This window comes from Equus przewalskii, chromosome 1, assembly GCF_037783145.1.
Source record: "Equus przewalskii isolate Varuska chromosome 1, EquPr2, whole genome shotgun sequence".
NCBI lineage: Eukaryota > Metazoa > Chordata > Mammalia > Perissodactyla > Equidae > Equus > Equus przewalskii.
In genome coordinates this window covers 60,822,683-60,836,588 of record NC_091831.1, presented here as the reverse complement: position 1 = coordinate 60,836,588, position 13,906 = coordinate 60,822,683, and the positions used below count along the sequence as shown (strand labels likewise).

Here is a 13,906-nt window from a genome sequence, read left to right as displayed (position 1 = left end):
AGAGCAAAGGAATACAGAGTGGAGGAAAAGTGGACAACATATGAGAAGGAAAGAGAAAATTTTTAAAGGTAAATGTGGACAAGATTTCAGAGGCATCAATACTTACACTTTCACGCAGAACTTTCTCTACATTTAGACACAATTCTCACAAGCAGAATCAAAAAGAAGGGATGTCCTAGCAGGCTGATGGAGGGGGGGTGGTGGTGGAAAGGGCATTAACAGCGCAATAAGTGAGAATCAATATCGAGGGCAAAGAGAGAAAAGTGACCAAAAAAGACACAACTTAAAATGCTTTTAGAGGGCTATTTAGTATCTGTGCTGTGCAGATAGTACTTGGGTGAACAGAAAAATCAGTAATATTGACTCTGTCTTTAAAATTTTGATATTTTGTTCATTATAGATTTTTTGCATTAACTTTAGTTTTTAAAAATAGTTCATTAAAATATTATGTATTTATCTTGATAACTGAATTTCTTGGCACCCCCTCAAAATCTGCACCTAAGGTAAGTACCCCACTTTTTTGGATAAAAGCATATATATGCCAGAAGTTCCTAAAGATTATTAATGTACAATAATTGACTTTCAGACTGCTGACCTTGAGCCATCAAAAAAAAAAGGGATTAATTCCTGTTACAAATGTTTAAGCGGACAAGGAAGTCCAGAATTTATTTCAAAAAGATTCCCCCATAATGTTATCAAAATAATATGACTTTTAGCCTGTATGAAGGGAAGGAGCTTAAGTTATATAAAACATTCATTTCTGTAAAACAGAGTGACAATATCTAATAGTAACGCATACCAGTGTCTGGTAGAATCTAAGTTTTAGTCAGTGTACTAGCCAAGTGCCAGGTATTCAATGAGCTCTCCAACTGAAACAGAGTCTACCTGTATGTAACACTTCCAGGGTCCTTTGAATATTGTCCATTTCTCAAGGTTATCCAGGGAAAAGTAAAGTTCTTTGCAAAAGCCCTTCCCACATTTCTCGGATCTTAGCAAGGTTACTTTTTACCTCTCTTTGGTGGTCGTACGTGATAGGTTAAGTCATTGATGACCAGCTTGAAGTCATCCAGGAGGAGGAGGTCGATCCCTGTTGAAGCAGCAACTCGAACACCATCTGTGAGAAATTGAAATGAGAAAATTTAAACTTGTCATATGTCCAATTTATTCAAGAATGGTCAGGAAAAAGCAATCTTCAAAATAGATTTTTAAAATTACATTTTCTGTTTTAAATTTCAGTTAACTTGTTGCCTCACCCTCAAGTTCTACGCTAAACAAAACTTATATTATCTGAGGTTTTTTGTTTTCATGGCCTTGAGTCTGTGAAGATTTAACAACATGTTTTTCTGGCAGAACTTTAGGAACAACTGAGATAATTACATAGATGTTTAGGTGTCAGTTGGAAATCTAGGGTCACTGGGAGAGCTGCTTGGATGTCTTATATCTGTCTATGAGGGAAGTTGGTTGAGTAAAAAAATCAATATTTTCTAATAGATGGTACTTTTCAGTAGAGTTACTGATTAGTTGACAGTAATTTGGTGAAGACAGATGCTAGTGTTAGCAAAACACATCAAAGCAGTCTACTAATTATATTACTAGATGAGTTGAGACTTAAGTATATTTAAAATACTTAAGACAGAAATGTGGCAAATAGTTTAACAACTGGTAAATCAAAGGGTAAATGGGTACTTACTGTACTAGTCTTTTATGTTTTCTGTAGGTTTAAAATTTTTCAAGGTAAAAAAGGAAAAAAATGTAAGGCAGTTAAAAAATAAATAAATGAGGGGGTTGGCCCCATGGCCAAGTGGTTAGGGTTGCGCACTCCACTTCGGTGGCCCAGGGTTTTGCCAGTGAGGATCCTGGGTGTGGACCTAGCACGGCTTGTCAAGCCATGCTGAGGCGGCATTCCACACAGCAGGACTGGAGGGACCTACAACTAGAATGTACAACGACATACTGGAGGGCTTTGAGGGGAGGGGAAGGAAGGGGGAGGAGAGGAGGGAGAGCAGAAGGAGGGAGGAGGAGGGGGGGAGGAGGGGGGAGAAGGAGGAGGAGGAGAAGAAGAAGAAGAAGAAGAAGACTGCCAACAGATGTTAGCTCATGGTCAATCTTAAAATAAATAAATAAATAAATGAAATTATTTCATGTCAAATGGGAATTTTTAGTGCCTTAAATTCTTTTCAAATCATATATGTCTTTATTTTACAAACTTTTATGTGAAAACACAAGAAGATCTAAGAAGAAGTCCTAATATTTCATATCTCCAGAGATGAGGGCTCGACTACTGGAAAAATTTATTTCATGCCTAAGGTAATGATAAAAGGTCTCAATAATATAAAAAGTGACTGATTGCTCATCTTTGCCCATGGCATTATATGTGAGGTGCTTCTGAATGAGACTCCCTGTCTATATACATTTGCTTAAACTGAAGAATTATATTCTGAGAACTAGGAGAGAAATCACTGTCTCTCCTGACATTTGCTAAGCAAAAAAATGTGTTCTAAGGTTACCAGTATGGAATTCTTTTGCAGTGATGCGTGTGTGTGTGTAGAAGTGGTTTGAGGGGAAGTGAGGGGTGGGTGGGAATTAATAATGAAAGCGACTATACCTGGTGAATAGATGGCAACTCTGTCAATTCCCCGATCCTCTTCTTGCAGTTGTCGTAAAAACACACCAACAGAGTCTGAGATAGGTTTGAGTGTGAACTGGCAGCGCTCACGCCGGGATGGTAGCCTCACAGATATCACAGGTAACCCATTTTGATAGACCACTGTTACATCTGAGTGAAAAAGATCCATAAATCATATGATAATTAGATTTTATTATAAGTTAAAGCTACCTCATTGCTCGTCTTAAATGCGGGTCTATTATCATTAGCGTGGTTCAAAATGTTTTCAAAGGTTGAAGAATATGCCTGTAGTTTTAGTTGAAGGTTATTCTGGGAACTGGCTTATGGAAGATCATATGGATGACACAATTTTTTTTTTCAGAGAAAAAAAAACATGCAAAGGATTATCTTCTAAGTGGATCAAGGAGAGGCTTTCCCAGGAATCTGAGGTAAAGTTCTTGGTATTGGTGAATATAAACCCTGATTCCATTTAGTAAGATTTTATTAAGGAGCCAGAGATTGCTAGGCCAGACGCTATAACCTGCAGGAGGTGGCTCTTGGGAGCCAGCGCTTTCAAGAATCCCTGGGGAATGACATCTGAAAGTTTACTAATAAGCGAGACTCTTACTCAAGGACAGTTAACTCATACGGACATATTATGATGTAATCAAAAACAACTCCTTTTATGTTCTCTTGAACATCTTTCTGAGGTTAGCTAGAAGCCAAAGCTCAACTATCTGGGATTTCTTAACAAAAAGTTATTAAGGGAAACATCATAACCTATATAACTGAAAGGATTTTCTACAACAGTACAATGCAGAATTCCTCATCTTTTTCCTCAATAGTCTTGATTTACGTAGCCTTAGTCACTAAAACAAATGTCAGAATAATTCCCTTTCAAAATCATTTTCAAATGATTTTTTTAAATAAATAAATTTTGAACCAGAATTTTTTACATTAGCAACCAAGCATTTAAAGATGAGAAGTGAGCACTAGCCTGTGAAGGAAAATAGGCTTTCGAGTAAAATCTGGGAGAGAATCCTGGCTCTTTAACTTCAGGTATATGATATAACTTCTCTGAGCCTCACTTTTTTCATATATAAAATGGATCTAATCCTTAACTGACAGAGTTGTTGTGACAAATAAATAAAATAAACCATTTAAAACACTTAGCACACTCCTTGATACATAAGTGATGTTTCTTTATTAGCTTTTTTTAAGAATCAAAAGATACATTCTATAATATTTCTAAGGATTCATTCCCCTCAAAATTGAAGAGTTGAGAGGAAATACATATAGATTAATGTTCCAGAAATTCCAAATGCATCAAATTTCCCATAGTTGGAGTCATTTACATCTTATTTCCTTGCCTATTCTAGTAACTTATAAGGCCTACAATGTATACAAAGCCTCACACTACATTCTTTCATGACTTAAACTTTAAAAGTATCCTTTATTAAGGGCATAGTTTATAAATAACAAAATACACTCTTAGTTTAAGTGGACATCTGATGAGTTTTGACACAATAATCAAGATGAAGAACATTTCTAGTACCCCTCAAAAGTCCCTTGATCCCCATCCCAGCTGATCCCTGGGCAACCACTGATTTGATTTTTGTCTCCACAGATTATATTTAGTTTTTTTAGAATTTTATATTACTGGAATTATATGGTATGTACTCTTTTGTATCTGGCTCCTTTCTCTCAGCATAAAGATTTTGAGATTCATCCATGTTGTTGCATACATTAGCAGTTCATTCAGATACACCATAATTTGTTTATCCATTCACCTGTTAATTGATATTTGGATTGTTTCCAGTCTTTGGCTACTATGAGTAAAGTTTTTATGATGGTTCACTTACAAGTCTTTGTGTGGACATTTATTTTTGTGATATACCTTTTCTTATCCTTTTACTTTTAAGCTATCTGTGTCTTTATATTTAAAGTGGATTTCCTGTAGACAGCATATAGTTGGGTCTTGCTATTTTATCCAATCTGACAATCTCTGCCTTTTAATTAAAGTTGCATATCATTTGCATTTAATAAATTATAAATATGGTTGTGTATAAACCTACCATCTTGTTACTTGTTTTCTTGACCCAACCATTCTTTCCTCTACTTATCCTCTGTTCTTACCCTCTTTTAGATTAACTGAGTATTTTTATAATTACATTTAATCTCTACTATTGGCTTTTTAACCATACTTTAAAAACATTTTTACGGGTTACTCTATGGTAGGTATTGGCAACATTTTCTGTAAAGGGCTAGATATTAAATCTTAATGCTTTGTGGGCCATTAGATCTCTGTTGTAACTATAGACTGCACTGTGATGCAAAAGCAGCTGTTGGCACTATGTAAACAAATGGGCATGGCTGTGTTCCAATAAACTTTATTTACAAAAATAAGTAGTGGGCGGATTTGGCCTAATGAGTTTGCTGAACCCTCCCCAAAGGTTACAATATAAATGTTTAACTTACCACAGTCAGTCTTCAAACAATATACTATTTCAGGTATAGTGTAGAGAACCCTACAACAACAAACTTCCATCTCCCGTTTTGTGCTATTGTTCTTATACATTTTATTTCTACATATTATAAACCACACAATACATTATTTTTACTTTGACAACTGATTATATTTTAAAGAAATTTTAAAATGAGGAAAAAAAATCTTTTATATTTACACACATATTTACCCTTTTGGTGTTTCTCATTCCTTTTGTATAGATCCAAATTTCCATTTGGTATCACTTTCCTTTTGCCTCAGGAGCTTCTTTAAACAATTCCTGTATTGCAGATGTATTGGCAATAAATTCTCTCAGCTACGGTAAACCTGAAAAAGTCTTTATTTCACCTTCATTTTTGAAAGATATTTTTGCTGTGTAAAAAACTCTAGGTTGACAGATGTTTTTTCCTTTTAGTACTCTAAAGAACTTACGTTTTCTGGTTTGCATAGTATATGATAAATTCATATATATTCTTATCTTTGTTCCTCTGTATGTAATATGTCTTTTTGCCTCTGGCTGCTTTTAATATTTTCTCTTTATCATTGGTTTTCAACAATTTGACTATAAAGTTCCTTTATATGGTTTTCTTTATGATTATTCTATTTGGGAATTGTTAAACTTCTTAGATCTGTGGGCTCATAGTTTTCATCAAATTTGGAAAAATTTTGGCCATTATTCAAATATTTTTTTTGTCTCCCACCCTTCTCCTTCTGGGATTCCAGTTACACTTAATATTATACCATGTGATATTGTCTCACAGGGCACTGAGGCTCTCTTCAAACATTTCAGGGTTTTTTCCCTCTCAGATTCATTCTGGATAGTTTTAATTGCTATGCACTTCAATGTCACTGATCTTTTCTTCAGCAGTTTCTAATCTGCTGTTAATTTCCTCACAAAGTTTTTCATTTCAGATATTATATCATTCATCTCTAGAAGTTCTATTTATTGTTTATATCTTCTACTTTTTTTTCTTTTTTTTTGATGAGGAAGATTGTCCCTGAGCTAACATCTGTGCCAATCTTCCTCTATTTTGTATGTGGGTCACCTGCCACAGCATGGCTTGACGAGTGGTATGTAGGTCCAAGCCTGGGATCTGAACCTGTGAACCCCAGACTGCCAAAGTGGAGCATAAGAACTTAACCACTATGCCACAGTGCCAGCCCTACTTTTCTTCACTTTATGCTTACGTTTTCCTTTTTCTTCCTGAATATAAGGATCATATTTATAATAGCTACTTAAAAATCTTTGTTAATTCCATCATCTCTGTCATTTCTAGGTCTGTTTCTATTGAATGATTTTTTTCCTGCTTCTTCAAATGCCTAGTAATTTCTGACTGAAGGTTAGACATGATGACTTTACATTGTTGAGTGCTAGATCTTGTTGTATAGTTCAGTTACTTGCATGTTAGTTTGATCTTTTCAGGTATTTTAGGACACACCTAGAAAATCCTTTATTCTAGGGCAAATTTGGCCTTACTGCTAAGGTATAGTTCTTCTGGGAGTCTCTACTCATTGTTTATATATTCAGTGATGTCTCTCCCCTATGGCTGGAGGGAAGTCAAATGATTTCTGGCCCAGTACGAGCACTAAGAATTATTCATTTTACAGCTTCTGGTAATTGTTATTTCCTTGGAAGTTGTTCTAGCCTGGTATTGTGGTTTAGAATTTAGTCAAAACCTCAGGCTGTGAGCTGAAGCAACGTAGGGTTAATCTCATTTGTTTCTCTTCTCTCAGAGATCACAGTCCTGTCCTGCTTATTATCCAATGTCTAAAAACTGTAGTTTCACATATTTTGTCTAGTGTTCTAGTTGTTGACAGAAGGACAGCAATTCTCATAGCACTTAATTCTTTGTGGATACATGAATTTTTATATAAAAACTAAAAAGAAGCAAAGTCAGAAATCTCCCTTTCTTTATCCCTTCCAAAAGGGTAGTCTATGTTCCTAAGGAAGAAGAGGCCAAAAATAGTAATATGAACTTAATACATAGCATGTACTATCTAAAGTTTTCAATATCTAAAGATATTTGAAAATTGTCATTGTCTCTCTCATTTCAAAAGAATGCTTACCAATCTAGTGTTTCCCTAAATTCATAGCCACTAATATGAATATTCCTATCTCTTCTATAGACAGTAGTGATGATGGGGTCATAAAATTAGGTGATTAACTTGTTCACCTGGTGTTTTTCACCCCAATTATCCTCTTTCTATGTGTGAAAAAACTATTCAACCACAGATTTCAAGAAGTATACAGAGTTGAATTTAAATAAAAGATAGGAATCTGAGAATCTTACGTGAAGTATGGCAGATATCACTAAAACATTGGTTTCACAGCTAAGTGCTTAGGGTTTACTGTTTTAAAATAACTGAGACAAAGTCAACAGAGAAAATTAAGGTCTTTCTCACCCACTTTAACTTTTTCCTTTAAAGATCATGAAGCCTTTCAAATGAATGAAAAATGAAAGCTTTGAGAAACTCTACGTGGAATAGCACATTTCAGAACTGACAAACCTTTATTATAATACTGCTTTTGAAATAAATCCCCAGGTCTCCTTCTTTCCCACACACTATATTGTAATGTAAATGTTAGATTTCTTGGTTTGCAACCAAAGAAGAACAATTACCAAAGTTCCTCAAGTTTAACAATATATAAAATAGCGCTGGCTGTTGTAGAGTCACAATAGGCATTGACAAGCTATTGACAGTTGTCAGCTACTATTTCTCTGGAGACAAACATTCTTTTTAGGTGTAAACTGCATCAAGTAGATTTTGGTTGGGTTTTCCTTTGATTTCCATTTCAATAAAATAAGAAATAATCTAAGTGAGTTCTACAGCAGTGTGTTTCCAAGAAACCTAGAAATTATGGGGCATCCAATATGAACACTGAGAGACAGAACATGACAACTGATTTAGGCATAAAGACAAAAAGGCAAGGAATTTTCGGGACTAAGAAGAGAAGTGCAAGGAAAACATACATTTGGGGTTGAAGAAGGCACAAATTTGTTTGAAAAATACCTTTGGGGCATCAGGTATAGAAAAAGTCATAAAATATAAGTGCTTGTTATTTAGATAATTGTTAAAAAATGCTTAAAAAACTCATAGTAATAAGTTTGGTTGGTGTTCAAAATAATGGGGAAAATCTTCTCTAAAATATATCTTCTGATGAACAAATGAAAAGCAGTAGGATATACTGGGGTATATGAGGAAGCCATTTGGTTTAAAACTAATTTGGCCTGACTTTGTTTTTCCAGAAGGGCCTGATGTAGCCCATTGAGCATGCATTGTACGTTTATACTTTAAACATTTATAATGTCCCGAAGCCAAAAATGATGCTCTTAAAGAGATGTTGCCTCTCCTGTATCAGCATTTCAGAATAAGCATTTCTTCCCAGAAGCTAAGAATTAACTACTGAACTACTGACCTGCCTTAACCCATCCTGTGACCATTGACCTGCTGACCACTGACTTGCTGTGCTCACCTTGAGACCACTGACCTGCTCTGCTAGCAAAGAATCTTGTGACAGTAGTAAAAGAGATATTCCTGTCATATGTGATGCACGCTCTTTGTTCCAAGATGGTATACAACCACTCTGTACATCTATTCTATGGGGAGTTTCCTTCCTTGGTGGAAAAGTTCTCCAGGACTATAGACCTCAAATTGGCTCATAATAAACTCACTCCAAATTTGATTTATAGATTACGGTTATTTGCATCAACATATCTCATGAACATGGCTGTATATATCTTAAGGACTTACTATGAAAGGGAGCTGGTACAATAAGGAAACACATAAAGGGTTTTTTCTGCAAAGCTACTTAAAGTTGAACTTTATATGATGGATGATTCCAGTGGCTTATGATCTTGCCATCGTCTGTTTCTTTTCTTTCCCTTTTCTGTAATACTCTGTATCAAGAATGTGAAATATAATAACAGAATTTTTAGTGTCTGAAGGGGCAGAGAAATCATACAGGCTAACATCCTTCTTTTACAGCTAAGAATAATAAAGTCCAGGAAGGTTAGATGATGTTCCCAAGGTCATACAGTTCAAGCCAATGCAAAGTGGCTTTGGATCTCATCATCTGACTAAAAAATTGTTTTCTCCTAGTCATACATATCACAAGGTTGTTAAATTCAGTGGGAACTGTAGCCCTTAACTTGCGTGTTTAACAGCACTTAATGACGTTAACCTCTCCTTGACTTTATAAAAAGCTTTCCTCTTGGCTTTTGTGATTCCACACTCTCCTGGTTGTTTTTACCTTTCTGTGTACATCTTCTAATTTTCCTTCATAGGCTCTTCTTCCTGTATTCATCCCTTGCAAGTTTCTAAGTGCTTTGTTCTAGGCCTCTGCGTTTCTCAATCTGCACATTCTCCATGAAATCTCATGTCCTTCTAAAGTGTCAGCTACCAACTAAATGCTGATCATGTCCCAAACCTATATTCAATTGTCTGCCGGACAACTGGGTTTTCCAAAGGCACACCTCAAACTCAAAAATCCTAAAATTGAATTCATCTTCCCTGAACCACTCATCTCCGACATTTCTCATTTGTCAATAACACCACCATTATTTAACTATTGCCCAATCCAGAAAATCATCTGATATCCTTGACTACTCTTAGAGCCAGAACGTGATATTTCCCATATCTAATCAGTCACAACATCCTTTCAATATATTTTCTAAACATCTCTAATCCCTCCAGTTCTCTGTACTACCATCATCTTAGCCCAGGCCACCACTGCCTCTTTCTTCTATCAGCTACATTGTCATTGAACCCCTTACTTCATTCCATCCTTGCTCCCGTTCAAAAACTTATCCACTATGAAGCAGGGTAATCTTTCTTTCTCCAAAGGAAATCACTATCCTGAAGTTGGTATGTGGTGTTTATAATTCCCATCTATGATATACATACATACATACATACATACATACAGGCAGGCAGATAGATAGACAGAGACAGACACAGACACATACACATACACAAATGTCAATATATAATATATAGTATTGAGATAGCCAGCCTCTGAGATGGCTCTCTATGATCCTTGCCTTTAGGTATTCACATCCTTGTTTGGCCCCATCCCATATCAAATCAGGGCTGGTCTGAAAAATCAGTAGACTACAGCAGATGTGATAGTGTATAACTACCAAAGCTATGCCATAAACGATTGTATAGCTTCTGTCTTGCTCTCTTGGATCACTTGCTCTGGAGGAAGCCAGTACTCACATCAGAGGGATAATCCTGCAGCCCTATGGAGAAGCCACCATGCAGAAGAAGTGGGGCCTCCACCAAGAGCCAGAACCAATTTCTCAGCCATATTGTCAGCCACCTTACAATTGGATCCTTCAGCTCCAGTCAAGCCTTCAGACGATTGCAGTCCTAACTAACATGAGATTATAACCACATGAGACCTCGAATTGCCCAGCTAAACAGTTCCTGAATTCCTAATCCACAAAAACATGAGACAATAAAGTGTTATTGTTGTTTTAAACCACTAAGTATTGCTGTAATTTGCTATAACAGTATTAAATAACTAAACACAGCATGGTTTTTGCTTGTATTTAAACTTTACATAAATGGTCCCACTGTATACAACCTTCTACAACTTGCCTTTATGCTCAACAATGTTTTGGTTGTCAAGTTTTTAAAAGTTGGAAAGAAAAATAGTGGTGGGGTATGTTTGTGCTCTCACTATGATAATGACAATAAATATAGAATTCCCACTGCGTACAAGAGTAACCATTAATAACACAACATGACTCAACAAAATCTTCTTCCCTTTCCTCCAAAACTATTTTAAAAGTAATAGGAAAAACTCTAGAATATATAAAGAACCCTTATAAATCAATACTAAGAAGATGCTCAATTTTTTTAAATGGGCAAAAGTTTGGACACTTCACCAAAGAAAATATTTCAATGGTTAATAAGCACATTAAAAGATGCTCAACATCATTAGGCATCAGTGAAATGCAAATTAAAATCACAAAATAATACCACACATCCATTAGAATGTCTATAATCAAGAAGACTGATCATACTGAGTGTTAGGGAGGACATGAGGGACCTGGAACACTCATCCAATCCTGGTGGGAATGCAAGTAGAGCCACACTGGAAAACAGTTTTGCAATTTCTTAAAAAGTTAAGCACATACTTACCATATGACCCAACCATTTCACTCCTAAGTATCTACCCAAGAGAAATGAAAACATATGTCCACAAAAAGACTTAAAAGTAAATGCTGATAGCAGCATTATTCTTGATAGTCCAAAATGGAAAACAATCCAAACGTCTTTAATTTGGTGAATGAATAAAATGTGATTATTTCCACATATTAGGATACTACTCAGCAATAAAAATAAAGAACTACAATACATACTACGAAATGGATAAACCTAAAAAGCATTATGATATGTAAAAGATGCTAGATGCAAAAGACTACATAGTGCATGAGTCCATCTATATGACATTTTTAGAAAAGCTTTAACTATAGAGACAGAAAGTAGATAAGTGGTTGCCTGGGGCTTAGGATGAGAGTAGGGATTGATTATAAAACAGGAACAGGGGAACATTTAGGGGTGAAGGAAGAGGTCTAAAGCTGGATTATTATGATGCTTACATGATAGGTGAATTTTATGGTATGTAAAATATATCTCAACAAAGCTTTAAAAAGAAGTAAGAGAACAAAAACCAAAGAAAAAAAATTAGGGCATATATCTAGTTCCCCAAACCATCCACAGACCTTAGGTTAAGAATTTACATATTATCTATACTTGGGTTGGTTAATTGTTTATTACTGATTCTTTATTACTAAACAGGAATTTCCAGTAACCCTTCATTACTAAAATTATTTGCCCTCAAGCAATTTTTGTGAGGAAATCTCAGATCCTTTGTTAACTACAAAATAAACACAACTTTCTACTACCATTCTCAATACAGGGCTAACTGAGTAGCATTACATTTCTGGATAGAGAAATGAAGGTGGCTACATGAGGTTATTTCCCTTGCTCTTACTCTAGCTCACCTTTGGCACTTTCACTATAAGTAAAGTGAAAATATGTCCTAGCTTATACTATTAAAAATCGTCAGGGCAACTCTGGTTGCCTCCCTTTCGCTCTCAAAAGTGTCCTGGAATGGATGATAAATTATATATTAATTATATAGTCAACTGGTCTACAGCAGAATTACTCTCATTCTTAACTCTCATTAACAGGCTTTGAAGGCCTTGAGAAGGTATAAACCATACAATCAAAAAATTTCACTGTTAGTCATTTTATAGTCGAGGATCTAGGGCACAGACAAATTAAAATGAGAAGCTCAAGGGGCTGGCCCCGTGGCCGAGTGGTTAAGTTCGCGCGCTCCGCTGCAGGCGGCCCAGTGTTTCGTTGGTTCGAATCCTGGGCGCGGACATGGCACTGCTCATCAGACCACGCTGAGGCGGCGTCCCACGTGCCACAACTAGAAGAACCCACAACGAAGAATATACAACTATGTACTGGGGGGCTTTGGGGAGAAAAAGGAAAAAATAAAATCTTAAAAAAAAAAAAAAATGAGAAGCTCAAAACCATATTTTTTAGATTAGGGATCTTTAACACTACCACAATCACTCTTCATAGAATAAGTGTTTCTGGTGGGTAAGTACTATTTCTGCAGGGTAAGCACATTTTTTTCTTGGAGATGGTAACTATTAATATCTCCATTTCAGAGATGAGGAAAGAAGTTTGAGAAGTTAAATACCTTGCTTAAGGTTATAAGGTGGTTAAGTGATGGAACTAGGGGGCAAACCTAGGTCTGTCTGAGTCCAAAGCTCGGCTCAACCTCTAAGCATAATACCTCTCATGAAAAGGAACACGGGCGTGGATATGGATACGTGCATGTGTACCTGTGTGCAATGTATCCAAAGCAGGTCTTGAGTTGAGGTCCATGAGACTAGGGATTCCACAAATTGGTTTGAGGGAGTCTGTATCACTAAGAAATTACATGTAAAATTTGCTATGTGTATATATAAGGTTTTTTTTCTAGAGAAAGAATCTAGAGCTTTCACCAGGACCCGCAGAAGTATTTATGACACAATAAAAATTAAGACTCTTTTAGATTGCTTTTGTAGGGAGGTTAAACATTTAAGATAATCTATATGTTTTATATCAACTGTCATAGTCATAACTAGAAGATTTGTCAACATAACTAACAAGCAATTATTGAGAAGCAGTTATATTAGGTATATATACTAGGTATATAAATACATGATTATATAATACGGTATTTTAGATTTTGCACTTTTAAAAAATGAGGGTCAAGGGGCTGGCCACGTGGCCGAGTGGTTAACGTTCCACACACTCAGCTTTGGTGGCCCAGGTTCACAGATTCCGATTCCAGGTGTGGACCTACTCCTTTCATCATCCATGCTGTGGAGGCAGCCCACATACAAAAAATAGAGGAATATTGGCACAGATGTTAGCTCAGGGCTAATCTTCCTCAAGCAAAAAAAGAGGAGGATTAGCAAGAGATGGTAGCTCAGGGTGAATCTTCCTCACAATAAAAAACAAAAACAACAACAAAAAGAGGGTCAAGTCCTCTTTTGCTATAGAATATGACCCAGCCGTCAAGACAAAGAGCAATGAATGATGGCAGAGATGTTTATTACTGGTGGCTAAACTCTATTGAAGTAGCTGTGCATTAAGCAGAGTTCTCTCATATGCTATACTGACCTAAGGTAAAATTAATTTAGAAGCACAAAATAAGAGAGATGTACAATATGAGGGCAGTAAGGATACTAAGCTGCATTAAATCAAATAATTTTGTG

The 13,906-nt window shown here is 36.0% G+C and overlaps 1 protein-coding gene across 2 annotated transcripts in view; it reads right to left on the bottom strand.

Annotated features, from left to right (window-relative positions):
* The window catches only part of MCU (mitochondrial calcium uniporter), a 188,508-nt gene that overhangs the window by 28,541 nt on the left and 146,061 nt on the right, over positions 1 to 13,906 (bottom strand). For both annotated transcript variants that reach the window (XM_070565555.1, XM_008530593.2), the window contains exons 3-4: positions 2,606 to 2,776; positions 1,010 to 1,114 (exon numbers count right to left, since the gene is read on the bottom strand). In XM_070565555.1, the coding sequence (XP_070421656.1) occupies positions 1,010 to 1,114; positions 2,606 to 2,776 (276 nt within the window). The remainder of the gene's footprint in view (positions 1 to 1,009; positions 1,115 to 2,605; positions 2,777 to 13,906) is intronic.